The sequence below is a fragment of the Gobius niger genome, assembly GCF_951799975.1.
Source record: "Gobius niger genome assembly, chromosome: 10".
NCBI classification, from domain to species: Eukaryota; Metazoa; Chordata; class Actinopteri; order Gobiiformes; family Gobiidae; genus Gobius; species Gobius niger.
Genome location: NC_136861.1, coordinates 4,853,125 through 4,872,979, shown reverse-complemented (window position 1 = coordinate 4,872,979; position 19,855 = coordinate 4,853,125). Strand labels below are relative to the sequence as shown.

General features: G+C 41.2%; 1 protein-coding gene across 1 annotated transcript; it reads right to left on the bottom strand.

The window, feature by feature from the left end:
- Positions 1-17,387: 17,387 nt before the first annotated feature.
- On the bottom strand, positions 17,388-18,608 carry LOC306969182 (uncharacterized protein; the record flags this gene model as incomplete). The annotated part of the gene is made up of 3 exons (XM_079564782.1): positions 17,388-17,480; positions 17,629-17,714; positions 18,197-18,608. 3 exons carry the CDS (start codon positions 18,606-18,608, stop codon positions 17,388-17,390), a joined length of 591 nt encoding a protein of 196 aa, XP_079420908.1.
- Positions 18,609-19,855: the final 1,247 nt, after the last annotated feature.

Below are 19,855 nucleotides of genomic sequence, written 5' to 3'. Positions count from 1 at the left end.
TTGAAATGAAATAGCCTAATGATCGTTGTTAGACAGTATTTATAACGTTACAATAAAATGGGCAATGCTTTCAAAGCTGCTTTAGAATAAAATGCACCTCTGGGCTCACAATACGTGAAAGCAAAATAGAAAACAAATGGTACAGCAGCAACGAAAAAAAAGGAAAAAACTACGCAGTGCAGGCCATGCGCTCGTTAAGTTGTAGTTTCATTTTCGCTTTTACTCACACGGAGGATAAGTCAGTCGGAGCAGCGCGTGTGATTAGAGGCTTTTGGGCAATGTTTTGCGTGTACTGTTTTTTGGAGACAAAGCTTTAGAGACGGAATACTGCCTGGATCTATAATGAACCACAGCCTCGGTCACTGCAGGAGAGACTTAAACAAAGACGCGCAGATGTCTTTTGGAGGATGTACCTGTACCTGTGCGGAGCGTCTGCAGGTTAGCGGTGAGTGACGATGACACACATCGCCCTGTTTGGATGCGCGCGCGCACACATACACGCGCGCGCACACGCGCACACACGCGCGCGCACACACGCACACACACCGCCCTGTTTGCATGCGCGCACACGCACAGCAGTCAGATGTCGTGCACTCGCGTTGTTGTGACGGCGGGTTGTCCTCGGACAGCAGCACCGCGGTCCATATGGACCCGTGGTCAATGCCCGCGGCTGGTGGGACCATCACGTGGGGGCCGGCCGCGGATATAGCGCTTTTCCAGACGCTCAGAGTTGCTGAACAATTATGCGCACATCAGCCCCCACCACCAACCACGCACACACTCACTACTGTCGCCAGGCTTCCTGGTGTTCCCAAACGGTCTCCCATCCCAGTCCTAACCAGGCCCGTCCCTGCTTAGCTTCAAAGTCGGTATGGGAAATAAACATGGCGGCGCCCAGGCGACGGCCATTGAGATAGCGTTTTCTATAATAGATTGCTGCAATCCAATGATGCGGTGCAGCCCAGTCTTAACATGGCACTCAGACTAAATCGGCTAAAATGTCATGTAAGTAAGCGACGTAATTAAAAAACGCTTAAATGTTGGAAATATTTCCGGTTCGGCGGAAAAACATCGGATGAAGTATCTGTAACGTCCAATCAGAGGCAGATGAGCGTTGTCTACGTAGAACGCGCGAGGGAAAAAAAAAATAACGTTCGCCCTCTCGTAAAAAATAAACAAAAAATAACGTTCGCCCTCTCGCTGAAATGCTCTCCGAACTGTGTAGACTTCGTTTTGGACTGCTGAAACCTGATAGAGAGTAAGTACTGGATATATGTGTATGTTTTATGGGCTCAGACAGCATGTTTACTGTAGAAAATGTTTAATGCTAATCGCGCCTAGCATCTTAGCATGCTAACGCTAATGCTAGCCTTCACCGGTATGTTGAGTACGGAGATTTACATTATAACTGAGACTAAAGAGAGACTTTTTAATGTACAGCGGACCAAGGGCTCACTCTTTGGATCCTGCTGTGGAGGCCAAGTCTTCTCTTTCCTCGTCTGGTCTGCGCTGAGGCCGAGCTGCTCCTGTGAAGCTGCTGTAGCTGCCGTTAACCTCCGCCATTAAGCCCATGGACCTGGTCACGTAAGCCACGGCTCCGTTTGAGGACACTGCAGGTGAGTAGGTGAAAAACATGCATTTAGAGATGTCAGTTTAACCTCTTAACTCCCGCCTGAACCGAGAGGATCTTTTTCCTCGCGTCATCAGATTTTTTTTCCATCATTTTTTTTTCAACAAATTTTTGCAACTTTTTTGTCTTTTTTTTGGTCACATTTTTGTCATTTTTATGTCATATTTTTGTTCTATTTTTGCCACTTTTTCATCAATCTTTCGTCACTTTTTTGTCAATGTTTTCTCACTTTTTGTCACATTTCCATCATTGTTTTCGTCTCAGTTTTGTTGCTATTTTCACAGCTTTTTCCCAGAAGCGTTTGGACTGGGGTAAAGCTGAAATGGAGACAACGTGCTCGGTTCAGGTGGGAGTTAAGGGGTTAAGACTTTTGCTTTAGTCATTTTTTGTTTACATATAAAAAATAAGACATACATTTATAATAAGTCACATAAATAAACGCAAAACCTACATTTTCAGCAACAAAGTCTAAATAATGGATAGACCCAGGGTTATGTGTATGGTTTTATTTTCTTGATGCATTATTTACAAAGATATTTTCAAAAGGGGGTTATGATTATCTTGTTTTATGTTTGAAAAAGCTACCTATGTTTGTCAAATTTGCCTTGTGTTTGGGTTCAAAGATTAATAAATCAGGCTGGGAACTAGATATTGAAAAATCCCAGTGAAAAACCTTCCTTCTTTAGTTCAAGGCTGGAATGTTTTGAGACTGTAGGAGCTTCTAAAGTTAAGATTTTGTTGCAAGAGTGAAATAAAAACTTCATTTTGAGATAACAAGTTTTGTACGTAACTTCCTGCGCATGCTCTTGTTGTTTTTTGCTGCTGCCGTCTCTCTGAAAGGAAATGACCATATTTTGGATTACAGCGTCTTCTCGGTCGCCTTTCACAGCACATGCGGGTACAAAAATGTCAATTTTTGTGAGCGAGTACGCGTGAGAAAAAGGCTGTTTCGGCGCTTTGTTGTCGTTACTTCCAGGATCTCTCTGGTTCAAGGGCAACAACACGTCAGAAAATAAGCATCAAAATGGGTAAGTTTCATCTCGTTTCATACTTTGACATTGAAACTAAGATGTTAAGGAAGAAAACAAGCTAAAAATCTCAACATTGACGACTGCGTGTAAATCATTAATTTCAGCTGCCATGTCTCGCCTTAAAAGCACGTGTTATTTTACTGTAGCTTTCCAAGCAAGTGAAGCGGCCATTTTATGTTTTAAGGCCACTCCGAGGTAAAATACGGTTTATGAGCAAATTTCATTATTCTTATCAGGATTTTTTAACCCTTCATAAACTCAAGGAATATTTCTGTTTTATATTCTGTTTACCAAAGTTTATTTACAAAGTGAAAGTGCCCAGGACACCGCCCCTATTACCACCATTAACAAGAGCAGTAGTATATGGGATGAGTGAAGAAAGAACTCTATGTTTTAAGTGACGTCGCTGTTGGGACTCGATTCCGTCTGCAGGTAGAGAAGCAGTGAGCAACTTCACCTCAGTCTCTCAGATAAAACTAAGTCTAAACCTAATCAATCAACAATTAACTGAACAACTTTCATAAACTTATGGCATAACCAAAAATGCCAAAAGAACGTTTATTTAAGACTTAATGAGCCTTGGAGGTTTAAAAAAAAGTAAAAACCTGGATGTTTTTCATTTTACTCAAAACATTTTACTTTTTTTTTTAACTTTACGGAGGCAAGGAGCACATGGCGTCATTCACAAACGCTACAATGGGAAAAAGGCCTTGTTTTCAGAGACTAAACATGGTTTTGCAGCTGCTTGGAGGTAAGCTAACGCTACATGCATTTATCCACATGAATCGTATGTTTATATATTACTGCTTGTGCAGACTGTATAATAACCTTTCCTTAATGGTATAACGTGAAGTCTTTACTGTTACAGACCAGTGCTATTATAATGGATTTGCAAAAATATTGACAAAATAAAATGATTTCTCTGTCCCATCTGGAGAGAAAAGTCGAAGGACAGACAACACAGAATGGTCAACTGATGCTGCTGATATAATAAACTCTCGGCCTACTTCAACAAAGACATGGAAATTACTGGGAATAATAAGGTATGTAACATTGAACATCTACATAATATGATATGGTAAGGTATTCTTTGCATTTGACCCATCCTTTGATGCTGTTGGGGTGACCCAGAGCAGTGGGCAGTGCCACGTCTGGGAACCCATCTCCAGATTTGGAGCCTGGCGAGAGGATTCACCTTTTGTACATGTTTTTAGTGGTAGGGGAAACCGGAGTACCCGGAGGAACCCTAAGCCGACACGGGGAGAACATGAAAACTCCACACAAAAAGGCCCCGTCCCGGTGGGAATTGAACCCTTGAAAAGATATTGTTAAAAAAGACCTGTGATACTAAAACGAATACTTCATATAACCTCTGAATGGTTACTCTATAAGTTTGGCAGAAAAAAAAACAATTTTGTGCTCAGCTTTAGCAAAATACCTTTAATGGGCCATGATTAAACAGATTGGTTTTGGCTTTAAATAATGAATTACCGTTGCATCATGACACGCACATATGCATTGCATGTATTACATTTGTTTGTCCACATGATGGGGCAGTAGAGCAAAGTCAGTGACTCAGTTGGCCAAAGGATCTCATCTAGAGCCAGTGCTGGCCCTTCTGGGGCCCTACAGCACGCATCCCAAGGCTGTTTGATGAAGAGCTCATGAACTCATTTACGATCAAAAACAGTCAAACTGTGCAGTAGTGCAGGGAGGAAGTGGAAAACAACCTTCATTTGGGCCCTGCCCCACTAACTACTAACCCACTGTTAGACTGCGGTTTAGGACAATGCTAGTCTATTTCCCCCACTGGCTTCAAACTAACTGTTGCTCGTGGGACTGCTCTCCGGTGTAAGTCTGCATCGACGCAAACTCGCTGAGAAGGAGCTTTTCACCCACTTCCCCTCACTGAGGGGTCCGTTTCAGACAGAACTCCAGACTGAGTGTTATAGGGAGGAGGGAGCGGTTTCGGAAAGGCCCATAATTTTCTGTATGTGGCCCTCAGTGAAAAAAGTTTGGACACCCCTGCTTTAAGGTATAGAACATGAAGTGCATTGTTTCGTTGAATTTCTAGTATTATGGGGTTAATGTATCAATAGCAGCTTTTGTTTTAGTTTAGATGTAGCCTATAGTACGGCAACTCACTGCTGCCAGTGTGATTGAAACATTTTGGACTGTGCTTTCTTATTCGAAACTAAGGCTGCACAATTTATCGCGAAAAATATCGTATCGCGATTTTAGCTGATGCAATATCCGTGATATCACCATAGCCTTCATCTGACTGAGATCGACCCATTTTTTTTGCAAACTCAAACTCATGCATTGAAGTCATGTGTAAAAGTTCAGTTTTAGTTTAGCATTTACTAGCTTTGTTAAATTCTACCCTTGTTTTGGTCCTGATTGGGTGTTTTTTTACTTTTCTTTTGACAGAATTTGCTGAAAAAAATGGAGCATATCGTGTTTGGTGAAATATCGCAATAATATCATTATCGCGATATTGCACAGCTGTATCGCATATCGCAAGTCACTTCAATATCGTGCTAGTTCGAACGTGTTGCCAACTCGTACCAACGTCATACCAAAGTTGCCAAAAGCCCAACGCACACCAGAGCGCCGCGACACATCATCTAACGCGCGTCCATTTCGAGACAGTCAGGGCACTTCAGTTCAGAGGCGTTTCTCAGACCATGTGGTGCTTTAAACACATGATTTATACACTCATCATAAATAACAGCCGAGACCCGTCTGTGCCTCTGCAGCAGGTCAAAAAAACCCGCGGCACCGCGTCTGTATCACAGGAGGCGGCTCTTTTACCGCACCGTCAAGCGTCTACGTTGGGCTTAACCTCTTAACTCCCACCTGAACATGTTCTCTCCTGTTCTCCAAATCTAAAAGCTTCTTCAAAATAGCGATAAAAAAGAAAAAAAGAAAATGAGGATGTAAAAACAACAAAAGAGTGCAAAAAAATGACTAAAAACAGCGACAAAAATGACAAAAACTCAACAAAAAGGTGACAAAGGGCAGCAAGAAAATGACAAAAATCCAGCAAAAAAATGACAAAAATCCAGCAAAAAAGTGACAAAAATACAGCAAAAAAGTGACAAAAATACAGCAAAAAAGTGACAAAAATACAGCAAAAAAAGACAAAAATCCAGCAAAAAAATGACAAAAATCCAGCAGAAAAGTAATTAAAAAAATGGCAAAAACACATAAGAGAAATAAAAAGTGACGACAATGGAAAAGAGGAGAGTATGCACTTGGTTTTGGCGGGTGGTAAGAGGTTAAGAAGTCGTTCACATGACTTTGGCAACTCGTTAGAACGAGTTGGCAATACGTTCTAACGACTTGGTATTACGTTAGAACGAGAAAGCGAAAAATGTTTCACTCACACTGGCAGCTCAGAGTTTCCGTACTATAGCTCTACTCTGACTTTAATCGACCTTATAGTTTTACCCTGGGATCCCTTAGAGACGCTTTTTATCTGGTAATTGAGTGAATATGGATTAAAATTTGAACAATTGTAGAAAACAACAATCTTTGAATTGAAACTGAAATGTGAGTACAGTTCTTCATAAATGGTGACTTTATTGGTAATGAGGTTAACACTCGGGTCGATGAGGGAGGGGTAAATGTTATCCATTTGAGGAGGATAAAAAATCACCAGGAGAGTTTTCCCGATTATTTCAATGAATTCCAAAGGTCGGAGTTGTTATTGCAGGATTTCAATATTAAAAACCACCCTATTGTTCATGTGGTTTTGAAAATATCAGTTCTGATCTGAGGAATGAGCCAGAGCAGCTGAGAAAAAGACGACACAGCACACTTTGCTTTGTTAAGTTTTATTGTTTTTTTTATTTGTCAAATACATTAACACATAAAAGTAATAGTATAATATGGGCAGAATCAGCCAAACCATCAATCTTTCTATCGTTAATCCATCTTCTCCGGCATTAGATCTGTCACCAAAGCGTTTACAGCAGTAAATACATCATCATCATTAAAACATCAAATTTAGACTATTAAAAGTATAAAAATTAGTGTTGTGGCGTATTTTAAGCGTTGGAAGAACGCGTGCTGGCTATGTGCAGGTGATTACTGTGAGAGAAAATAAAGTAACAGAGTATTGTAGATGTCCAGTCGGATATGCCAATCCATTTATTGTAGGCAACAAAATGATGAAATGAAAAGAACTTACAGTTAGGGTAATTTAATACACAGCACCCGCACGCTCAAAACCATTGGCCTCCATTACACCACACCTGGTGCTGGATTGGCGCACCCTTTAACCTTTTTGGGGTTAGAGCCTCCCAGAGCGCCCTCTACCTGAATTGGCTCCACCATACCGGCCCCTAATTATCTATGGCCTTGGCATAATAATTAAACAAAGTGGAGCCAAATAGAAAAGTACATTACATTACATGGTAATAACAAAAAATACATATCCGACCAAGAATTTAAAGTTTTTTATATATATATATTTCAATGACAATATTTTTCGTTGCTTTACTTTCTTCATGCAACATTTGCCCTTTTTACTTATATTTAAAAGGGAACAATAGAAATTATGGGTCATTCTCCAGCAACATGCATAGCTTTGTTACTGGTCTTTTGATGATATTTGCTTTTGTTTTGATTTCAACTGATCGAACCACTCCATACTTGTCTGGAAACACATTTATTATTTTTCCAATCATCCAAGAATTACGTGGAGCTGTAGAGTCTGCAATGACGACAATGTCTCCAACTTTTAGATTTCTTTTCAACTGATTCCATTTTTGTCTTTCTTGTAAGTTTGATAGATATTCTTTTGACCATCTCTTCCAAAAGAGATCTGAGATATATTGCGATTGTTTCCATCTTCGACGAGCATATACGTCTTGCTGGTCAAAGACACCAGGAGGAAGTGTTGGTTTGCGTTTTAGAGTGAGCAGATGATTAGGTGTCAATGGTTCCAGGTCATTAGGATCATCAGATACCTTCGTTATAGGTCTGTCGTTAAGAATGACTTCTGCTTCACATAACACCGTGAGTAAAGCCTCATCCGTGAGTGTCTGCTGATGTAAAACAGAACATAGCACTTTCCGAATCAGTCTGATCATACTCTCCCAAGCACCTCCATGGTGTGAAGCGTAAGGTGGATTAAATGTCCATTTAATGTCATCATACAAAAGTGTTTTTTCAATTTTGTCGTGGTTCACATCTGCAATCATTTTCTTTAGTTCCTTCTCAGCTGACGTGAAATTTGTGCCATTGTCTGAGCGAAAATGTGAGACCGGTCCTCTTCTGCACATGAAACGTCGTATTGCACTGATACATGAGTCTGTGTCCAACGAATGTGCCACCTCGATGTGGACTGCTCGGCTGACCATGCATGAGAATATTACTCCATATCGCTTTACATGAGAACGCCCATGCTTAACTTCAATGGGTCCAAAGTAATCGACTCCAACATTTGTAAATGGAGGCAAGTCCGGAGTTATTCTTTCTGTGGGAAGATCGGCCATTTTTTGTTGACACAGTTTTCCTTTAAACCTTTTGCAGAAAACACATTTGGACAAGATCTTTCTTGTTGTTGCATTTGCGTGAGTTATCCAGAACTTCTCTCTCAATTTGGAGAGGACGTGATTTCTTCCTGTGTGTTTTAATTGTTCGTGAATATCTTTGATGATTAAACTTGAAACATGTTGATCTTTTGCCAAAATGATCGGGTGTTTACTTTCTTCAGGCATTGCTGTTTTTGACAATCGTCCGCCAACTCTTAGCAAACCATCCTGTAGAACTGGGTTCAGCTTGTAAATGTGACTGTTTCCTTTGATGCCTTTTCCGTTAAACAATGCATTTTTTTCATTTGGAAACCTTTGGTTTTGTGAAAAATTTAAAATTGCACTTTCTGCTTTGTTCAAGTCTTCAGTAGAGATCTTTGCAGTTTTCTTGCAACCTTTGACTTTTCGTAGTTCTTGTTCAACATACGCTGGAGTGTTGTCTTGTGAGAGGGTTTTTCTCATTTTACTCAGTTCACCCAGAGTTTCTTTAATCTTCAATATCCAAGCAACAGCCGTTTTCAGCCTGTTCCAATCTGAGAAGTGAGTGATGAGTTTGTCAATTGGATTAATTTCCATTTGAGTTGTGAAAATTTCAGCTTTAATTTCAGGGTCATCCATTTCTAAATCTTCAAAGTTTATTTGATTCTTCTGCCAAGTTTGTTGCACATTCCACAAGAACTCGGGTCCAGTTAACCACGTCTTTGTATTCAATAGTTTGTGCATTGAAACACCTCGAGAAGTGATGTCGGCGGGGTTCTCCTTAGTTGGAATGTAGTGCCACTGGTCCGGGTTCGATGCTTTCCGGATGATCGAGATTCTATTTGCCACAAACGTTCGAAATCTTTTATTTTCATTATTAATGTATTTGAGAACAGTGCAACTGTCAGACCAAAAGGAGGACTCTTTACATGGAAGTTGCAACTCAACCTTGATCAGTTTGTCCACTTGTGTTGCTAGGACAGCCGCAGTCAGTTCTAGACGAGGAATTGTGACTGGTTTTAGTGGTGACACTCTGGCTTTACTAAGCAGGAAAGACACGTGTACTTGTCCTGTTTGATTTTCCAGTCGCAAATAGCTTACTGTGCCATAGCCATTGTTGCTGGCGTCTGCAAAATGGTGAATTTGAGCTTTGACAGGAAGGCCAAAATCAGGAGGTTTAATGCATCTGTCTGCTTCAAATGCGGATAGGTTTTCCAACTCTGATAGCCAATTGATCCATTGTTGCTTTAACTGTTGTGGAATCTCTTCATCCCAGCCATGATTTCTACGACAGAGCTCTTGCAGAATCAGTTTAGCTTGAAGTGTTGCTGGAGCCAAATAGCCGAGAGGATCATAGACTGAAGCAATCACAGAGAGCATTCCACGACGGGTAAGTTGTTTTATTTTCTCATCCATTGAGAAGATGAAGCGATCTTTTTCCAAGCACCACTGTAGCCCCAAGGCTCTTTCAGTTGGAAGTTTGTCTTTGTCCAAATCAAGCACTGTAACATGTTTTGAATGATCTTGCTCTGGTATTGCTTGAAGTAGTTTTCGATTATTGCTGATCCACTGTGTGAGATGGAATCCGCCTTTGTGACACAAATCACTGAGATCATGAGCGACTTGTATTGCTTCGCCAACTGAGGGCAAACTTTTCAAGCAGTCGTCAACATAGAAGTTTTTATTGACTGTTTGAACGACTTCACTTGTAAACTCCTCACAATGATCTTCTGCCGTTCTTCTCAAAGCATAACAGGAGCAACTCGGCGATGAAACTGCTCCAAACAGGTGCACAGTCATCCTGTATTCGGCAGGTTCCTTGTTCAAGTCTCCATCAGGCCACCATAGAAATCTGAGGAAGTCCTTGTGTTCGTCAGCAACTTTGACCTGATAGAACATTGATTTGATGTCCGACATGAATGCAAGTGGTTCTTGTCTGAATCTTATTAACACTCCAATCAATGTACTTGTAAGATTTGGACCTTGAAGAAGCTCGTCGTTCAAAGAAGTTCCTTTGAACTTTGCTCCGCAATCAAAAACAACACGTAGTTTTCCTTTACGTGGGTGATACACACCATGATGAGGAATATAGTAGATATTGTTCTGAGATGGTTTTAGTTCACTTTCAGGGACTAGTTCTGCAAAACCATTGTTCAATACTTCTTCCATGAATGCTGTGTATTCCTTGTGAAATGATTCATTTCTTTCCATTTTTCTTTTTAGACCATTGAGGCGCTGTTGAGCAACACACCTGTTGTTCGGGAGCTCAATGCTTGGATTTTTAAATGGCAACTTTAGACTGTAGTGCCCATTTTCAAACTTCACAGATTCCTCCATAATCTGCAGAAACTTTTTGTCATCTTGAGAAAACTCTTCCTTATCATCTTTGTTGAAATCTTTGAAATCATGTTCATACTGTTTTTCCAAGAGACTTTCCAGAGTGAGTACTGAAGTGCGATTTACAGTAGAACAATGACTGTGTACATCAGACTTGTCACCACAGCTTTCACTAGAGCCACTTACAACCCATCCCAACAGGGTCCTCGTGGCGTAAGGTCCTTCACCTTGGCTATTCACAACCTCCCAGGGTTCGTGAAACTTCGAGGCATCTGTGCCTATCAGCAGATCCACTTCAGCATCGATCTCAGGTAACTCAACTTGACACAGGTAAGTCCATTGCTTTATGTCTTCTTTTGTAATGACGTTGGCTGTGTTCACAGGCATTTGCTTTTGTGTGTAAACAACAGGTAAGTCATAAAACTCAGTTCCATCAAGACTTGTGATTTCCAAATCATTTAGAATGTATGTAGAAGTTGTTGTGGTTGGACTCATTGTTAGTAGACTGATCTTGGATTTCTTTCCCGTAAGATTCAGCTTTTTCATTAAACTCTCAGTGCAAAAGGTAGAAGTTGAACCGTTGTCCAAAAACGCATAAGTTTGAACAAGTTTGTTTCCCTTTTTAGACTTGACTGTAACAGGGAGTATTGAAAGTTTACCACAAATACCGGCCCCGGTATGGCTCACACATGACTGAGACGACACTGTGGTATTTGCAGTTGTACATGGCTGAATAACATTCGTGCTTACCGCTTTATCAACCTTTGTTACAGTGTGTAGAGCAGTAGGATGGCTCAGCTTACATTTGTTGCAAGACATGGGTTTATGGCATTGTTTAGCGAAATGACCCAGTCTCAGACATTTAAAACAAGCTCCCTTTTCTTTCAGAAAACTTATTTTGTCACGATGTTGCTTTTCATTGAACTGTTGACAGCTGTTGAGCATATGAGTTTGTGAACAAAACAAACATTTGAATGTATTTGCATTACTTTCTTTGCTTCTTTCACTTTTATCCTTGATTTGTGGGTTACTAGTTTGACACACATTGACTGCAAAGTTGTCATGTCTTGGCTTTGGTTTGAACAGTTCTGTTGCTTTAACAGGCTTAGTACGGTCCACATTTTGCGTTTGTATGTCTCCAAAAATTGGATCTGAAATTATCCTTAGTTGTCGTTCAACAAAGTTCACAATGTCATTAAAGTTTAGTCTGCGGTGGTTGGCTTCTTGAATATCACATGCCACGTTCCTGAATTGTTCTTTCATTTTATATGGGAGTTTTGAAATGACAGTTTTCATGTTTGATGACATGTTCAGTTCATTAAGGTTTGTGAGATCAGACATCGCGTTGTTGCACCCACGAAGAAATAATGCATAGTCTTGTAAGAGAGACACGTTTTCAACTTTGATGACTGGCCAGGTAAGTACTTTGTGCATATATGCATTTGTGAGTCTCGTTTCATTCCCAAAATGTTCATTTAATAATGTCTTTGCCTTTTCAAAGCCAACTTCAGGAGCCATGTGTAAACAAGACTGAATCAGTTCCTTAGGACGCCCCCTTGTGTACCTTTCCAAAAAGTACAGACAGTCACCTTTGTTTGCACATTTATCTTCCACACAATGTTTAAACGCTTGGATGAATACTGTGAACTTGAGTGGATCTCCGTCAAAAATCGGGATGTCTCTGGCTGGAAGCTGTGCAGCATTTTGTTGTTGTATTAGCAGATCTGAAATGTCATTTTGCTTTTGGAGAAATTGAACCAGCTCTGGTAATTGTACAGGTGAGTTTGCAGGTAAGTTTTGAGTCCCTTGAATGTTTGGCTGGACAGTAGGAGCAAAAGTTCTTGTTTGCAGACTTTTTGGTTTGGTTGCAGGAGTTATTTCAACTTGAACAGGTTTCGTTTCAGTGGTAGGAGTGGTGATGCTTTTCCTTGTCTTTGAAAGGTAGGAGTTCATGCCATCGCTGTATTTCTCCAGGACTGCAAGTTCGGCATCAGCAGCTTTAATTTCAGCCTCCAATTCCACCGTTTCAATTTTCTTCCTCATTTCCTCCTGTTGTGCTTCCCACTCCTGTTTTTCTTTTATTTCTTTAGCTTCACGCTCTTGTTTTTGCTGTATTGACATTTGTTGAAGTTTGTGTATTTCTTGTAATGCAGTTTCTTTGGCAATTAAGGCTGCCCTTTTTGCCTCTGCTTGGACCCTTAAAGTTGAGGATCTGGTGGAGCGATTTGATTTTGAGGATTTGAAGCTCACATTAGATGCACTGTCCCCTGGTTTTATATCATCTGCGTGTTTAAGTTCATGCTCATTTTGGCTGTATTCAGTATTCGTTGTACCCTTCAAATACTCTGTCACAGACTCAACACAGTCAGTAACACTTAGAAGTTTTGCTTTAAACCACACTTCATTTTTGTCTTTGTCAGAAGCAGGTAAAAACTCCAATAAACATTCATGTGCATCTTTGGCATCATTAACAAGAATTTCATATTGAGAAAAGATACCTTTGACTTCATCACATGACCCATTATCAGACATCAACTTACATATTTGTTCTTTAACATTAGCAGCTTTATTCAACAGAGATTTCCTTCTTTTTTCCAGTTCATCAATTTTTGCAAGAAGTGCTTTTTTTGTTAATTTAATCACTCTTTTGCTTTCAACAACCCCAGTTTTTTCACATGCGTCATTGCCACCGTCTAACAAAAGTGGCAACCCAATGTCACTCATTTTGCAATCAAAATTGAGTTACTTTATACAGTTCAAAACAAAAAATGCAGGTATTGTTTTATAAACAAAATAGACCGACCCTTTAAATGTATACCTTTACAATCAGTCTTTAATTTATTCTTCTTTGTTTTTAGTACAGTTCAGTCGTCTTCACCAATGCGCATTGGAATTACGTAAGCTTTTTTAATTTAGGCTCATTTAATTCATTGGTTTAGTTCGTGTGCACACATTTTATTCAATGGCCATTTATTTTATAACCGTAGCGCCTTTTGTACCTCAAATTTGAAGAACATCGCATAGGCTACTGCAGGCGGCAGGCCAGACGCGCCCGCAGAATCTCTATAGCCGCTCCAAGAACGATTTGCCGACTTGGTTCGGCTCTCCACACGTCTACTTCTTGGCCGCCCTAGGCACGACCTTGCCGACTCGGTTCGGCACCGACCGTCCCTCCTCCGGCCCCGTTCACCGAGCTCCGTGGCTCCGCGATCCGTCTCCAGCGAAACCCAGCGCCTCCGTGGCTCCGTTTCGCTCTCCGTCTCCAGCGAGATGGCTCCTCTTACGCACCAGGTAGACCCAGTCTGTCCCGGTGGCTCCGCCGCTGCGCCAAGCCCACCTCGGTCGACACGCTCCGTGGCTCCGGTAAGACCCAGTCCCCCAGCGTTTCACCACGAGCTCCTCGACACACCACGCCCGGTAGTTTCCAGGTCGCGTAGGCTCTTTGCACCCAGTGCTTAGTCTGCCAGGTGGTCTTCAGCGTAGGCGGCGATAGGCGAGTGCCGTTTACTTCTCCAACATCACGATGAGAGTTGGTTTTGACATAATGTTGTGGCGTATTTTAAGCGTTGGAAGAACGCGTGCTGGCTATGTGCAGGTGATTACTGTGAGAGAAAATAAAGTAACAGAGTATTGTAGATGTCCAGTCGGACATCTACCAGTCGGATATGCCAATCCATTTATTGTAGGCAACAAAATGATGAAATGAAAAGAACTTACAGTTAGGGTAATTTAATACACAGCACCCGCACGCTCAAAACCATTGGCCTCCATTACACCACACCTGGTGCTGGATTGGCGCACCCTTTAACCTTTTTGGGGTTAGAGCCTCCCAGAGCGCCCTCTACCTGAATTGGCTCCACCAATTAGGATTAACATAATGACTGTTTCACTCAGACGCCTCCAAACTGATGGAACAGTCGCTCAAAACAAATGACACCGTTACAAGAAACACATCAAATAAACTCTACATAAAACCTTCGGCTATTTACAAAATCTATCCGTCGATCGCACTTTCACCTCCTGTGTTTGATTTGTCGGGGAGACCGGGGCTGGTTGTCACATTGTTTTTCACAGCCACACTAGGGGGCGCTGTGACATGATGTTCTGGAGCAGTAAGTTTAACACTCCTGTAATGTTTTCATTCACTTTAGTTTGTAATGTTTTTGCCAGGAGGTGATGAAAGTTTCCAGTGGATCATTATTTGGAAGTGATCGGATTCACAAACCTGTGCATGTTCTCTCTGATCTTCGTATCAGCTTTACCCAAATCTAAAAGGTTGCTGCCTATAGGCCAGTGTAACGCCTCATTTTGAAAGCTAAGACCTGTAAAACGGATCTAAATGGATCTTTTTCCTCGCGTTGTTGGCGCATTGTCATATTTTTGACATCTTTTTTCATCGCTTTTTGTTTTTGCGTTTTCTTTGTCACTTTTTCATCCGTTTTTGACATTTTTGTGTGGCTTTTTTGTGGCTTTTTTGTCATGTTTTTTGTAGCATTCGCGTAGCTTTTCTGTTGCTCTTTTGTGGCTTTTTTGTTACGTTTCTTCATTTTTGTAAATTTGTCACCACTGTTTTGCCATTGTTCTGTTGCTCTTTTGTCACGTTTTTGTCATTCATTTGTTGCATTTTCGTCCTTTTTTTCCTTCTCATTTTTGTTGCTATCTTGACACTTTTTTTTGGTTCAGGTGTGGGTTAAGAGGTTAACCACAATCAGAGTTCGAAACTGATCATTTTGACCGTTGAGTGGAGTCCCCCCGCAAACGGCGCACACAGTGGCGTGAACGCGCACGTGTCAGTGCGAGCCGGTGTTGACCCACTGGACACAAGCTGAAAGTGGCTCCTGGTCATTATTTTACAGCAGTTTTCCTTTAGGCTCAGTCCCACGAGCGACAGCCAAATCTAACCAAAAGCCTGATTAACAAAACATGTATGACACAATCCTTTACTTTACTTTAACTAGATTATTTTGAAAAATATAAAATTTACATTTGGTCCATACTTGTATTTTACCTCCCATATATTAAGTGTTTGCACAAATTGGAAATAAAATAAATGTAGAGTAAATGTGTAATAAAAAGTGTGTTAAAAATATTGGCCAAGGCTACATTGTTTGTTTTGTGTGTATACTTTATTGTCCCCGTAGGGAAATTTGTCCTCTGCATTTAACCCATCCATCGATGCCACTGGGGCGACCCGTAAGGAGCAGTGGTCGACGGCCGTGCCGCTCCCGGGGACCCATCTCTCAAATTATGAAGCCAGGCCTTATGTTAAAGTATGGGGAGGAATGACATGTCCGTTTGATGGCACTTATATCATTTGCGTGTTTTGATTTGTTTTTTCTAATAATTAGATGTTAAATGACCCCTAGATGTGAATCAACCCCACAAATAGCAGAAACTTGCCTTTAATTTGTAACCTAAAATCTGTAGATTGATGATTTCTAACAAGGCTTTCTGGACTACATGTTTGATGGTTAAATGCAAACGGCTATAGGACAGTCATAAGTACTGTCTAATGGACTGTGAAAAGTTTCCTGCTTGCGAACTGTCCTCAAACGTTCAGATCAAACGCTGCTTTTTATTTGTGTTAAAAATAACCACTGGGGAAGATTCAAAGATTAGTGAAAGCTGTGCGATTGGGTCGAAACATTACCCCTGGTCAGTTCTTGATGACAGAACAAATTTACACTGTAAAAAGCTCTAAAATGTTGATTTAGCTCAATACCTTCCCTTTTATCATAATTATATTAACCTCTTACCACCCGCCTAAATCAAATGCTTTCTGTCCTGGCTATTATATAGGCCTGTGTAACACCTCATTTGAAAGCTAAGACCCACAAAACTCATCTCTTTCCTCGCATTGTTGCTGTGTTGTCTCACCTTTTGTATGTTTTTTTTTTTTACATTTTTGTCACATTTTTGTTACATTTTTGTCACTCTTTGGTTGAATTTTTGTCACATTTTTGTTGAATTTTTTGTCACATTTTTGTTACATTTTTGTCACATTTTTGTCACATTTTTGTCACATTTTTGTTGAATTTTTGTCACATTTTTCTGGAGTTTTTGTCAAATTTTTGTTGAATTTTTGTCACATTTTTGTTGAATTTTTGTTGAATTTTTGTCACATTTTTGTTGAATTTTTGTTGAATTTTTGTTGAATTTTTGTTGAATTTTTGTTGAATTTTTGTCACATTTTTCTGGAGTTTTTGTCAAATTTTTGTTGAATTTTTGTCACATTTTTGTTGAATTTTTGTCACATTTTGTTGAATTTTTGTCTCTCTTTGGTTGAGTTTTCGTCACATTTTTGTCACATTTTTCTGGAGTTTTTGTCACATTTTTGTCACATTTTTGTAGAATTTTTGTCACATTTTAGTTGAATTTTTGTCAAATTTTTGTTGAATTTTTGTCACATTTTTGTCAAATTTTTGTTGAATTTTTGTCACATTTTTGTGGAATTTTTGTCACATTTTTGTGGAATTTTTGTCTCTCTTTGGTTGAGTTTTCGTCACATTTTTGCCACATTTTTGTGGAATTTTTGTCACATTTTTGTTGAATTTTTGTCTCTCTTTGATTGAGTTTTCGTCACATTTTTGTCACATTTTAGTTGAATTTTTGTCACATTTTTGTTGAATTTTTGTCACATTTTTGTTGAATTTTTGTCTCTCTTTGGTTGAGTTTTCGTCACATTTTTGTTGCGTTTACATCCTTGTTTTCTTCTCATTTTTTGTGGCTAGTTTGGTGCTTTTGTCCCCAAGAACCTTTTTGATTAGGGTAAAGCCAAAAAGTTAAGTTGGAAGTTAAGAGGTTTAAAAAAAAAAGCATAATGATCATTAATCTGCTGTGATAATGCGAGCAGTAGAAGTATATGGATCACATCTGGTCGAAGACGACGTCAGTGCGTTCTTCTTCAGGGCGGGCTCTGTGTCCCTTGGCTCTCTGTGCCCTCTCGCTCCCCCTGGTGGCCTGAAACAACACCACACAAAAGATTTGGGGTTCAGTTTTATTGACAGTCTCTGTTTCCCAACTCGCGGTGCATGGCCCAGCGTGTAACCATGGTAACAAGGACACAGGTCTAGGAAGCGAGGAGTGGAGCCAAGACATGCGCTAGTACCTGGCGGTAGTAGACGTAGGGGATGAAGTACAGCAGCGTCAGCGGGAGAAGGACCAGCACTCGGATGAAGAACTTGGAGTCAGACACTGGAACACATCGAACAGACGTCACTGAACCGGGACAAACTTGTGGTTCACACGAGCGTTCTCTCTTCTCATCACACACAGGCCATTCGCTCAAGCAGAATAAATATAGATCTTCTTCTTCTTCTTCAGGCCTATGTATACTAACCAGTGGTGGTCGGTAACAAAGTAAATTTACTACAGTGCTGTACTTAAGTAGCAGGGTTCTTGAAGACCTTAATCCTCCTGTGGCCTTTGTCTTGTTTAGTAGTGAGTAAACCTGTTTTGACCTGGTTTACATGTGGTTTAGACCTGATATGGCTAAATATTTGCAGATTATTATAGTTCTACTGAATACCAGTATCATCTACTCAAAATACATAATTTAGTGCATTTTACAGAGCAAAGTTGGGCAGAATAAGTTGGAGTTATTGTTGGTGACTTTGACTCAGTCCAGGCTTCTCATGTGGCCTCTTGTGAAATTTAATTACCCACCCCTGCCTTACCTCCTGGATGGATGTGGAGGGAGCTGTTGGAGGTGAAGCTGTGGTTGAACATCTGCAGGAGGTAAACACAGGTGTAGTTCCCTCTGTGGGCGGGGCTGGCGTCAGTGAACAGGAAGTGGGCGGAGTGATTGACGGCCGGCAGGGTGAGGTTGAGAGTGGGAGAGAGCAGCTGGAAGGAGCCTCCCGGGTACTGCGGCTCCACGGAGCATTTGACCTGGAAATCTGCCCCCATCTCCACCCAGACCCCGCCCTCTCCCGGAGACGCCCAGTCACCCTCCTGTGCCCGCGGCGCCCAGATACTCCCCTCTGCCCGCGGTGCCCACACCCCCTCAGACACAGACACCTCCGGGACACCGTTCAGCAGCTCTGTGGAGACAAAGGGTGATGTGGAAATGCTCAGAGCAGACCTCATGGTCATGTGACTAAACCGACCAATGAGCAGAGGCGGAGCCACAACATTCACTGAAATAAGAGTCACGCTGCTTTAAAATGATTTTCCTCAAAGTACACTACAAAACTAGTGAACCAAACGACTAAAGTAAAAATAATGAGGTACTTGGTGAAATACTTGGGTTTGAAGTTTATGTTTTAGTTTCACAGGGTTCCCACGCGTCCTTGAAAATCTGGAAAACCTGGAAAATAACATGTCTCTCTTCAAGTCATGGAAAACGCATGGAAAATGAGAAAAACGTCAAACGTCCTTGGAAAAAAAAAGTAGCCCTTGAAAATATTTCTGCTTCATTTATTTTGCCGTTGTAGTTAAATATAAATGAAATTATTTGAAATAATTACACTGTTATATTTGTCCCGATTTTCCGCAATTGTGGGGAAAAGTCGCCTTTCCCCCACTTCATATGGTCCCTGAATGCATCTCTCACGCAACTTCGCTAACGTGATTCTCTCGGAAACCAAAACAATGACCACGCGGCTACAGTAGCTAATGTTAATGATTATTATTATTTATTTATTTATATTATTTTACTTATTTACAACTTTAGACATGTAAAAGAAGCGACCGTGGGCGCGGGGCAGGTGGGAGACAGGCCTGTTGTTATGGATTAAGCTAAAGAAGTTGAGGTTTTGCCAAATGGACGGACCAGACGAGTGACCATCATTGGATAAAGAGGTGAAAAGCAGCAACTTCTACGACTGATCCCCAGGAGATGGAGTACACAGTGAGTGTAGTTTATGTTTTTTGTGTGCAGTAAAGTCGGGCTAAATGTGCCGCTGTTGCACTGACTTCTTTAGCGCGCGTGTTGCTATCATTGTGTTTGCCTTGATAGATTCAGTCCGCGTTTGCCCGTGTTACACAGTGACTAGGAATGGGTACCAAACCCGGTATCAAAACGGCCCCGGGGCCACGTGTGCCGGGGCCGTCACCCGCGCTAAAAGAAGGCCACCGAAAAAGCTCTCCGCTCCCATGGATGCACTCCCTCGGATCTGTTTTCTTCCCCGCTACCCACACGGGCGCACGACAGGTGTTCACGGGAAATACATGCGGTTTTAAACATTCAAAACGTAGTTATCCCCCACCCCCGCACTTTTCTTCATTCTCGAGTTTCGGGTGGAGGCTAAACGGAGCACACAGCGGCGTGAACGCGTCACACGTGCACGTCAGTGCGGTGTTGACTAATGGCCGCTGGCTGCCCTGCTTTTTGA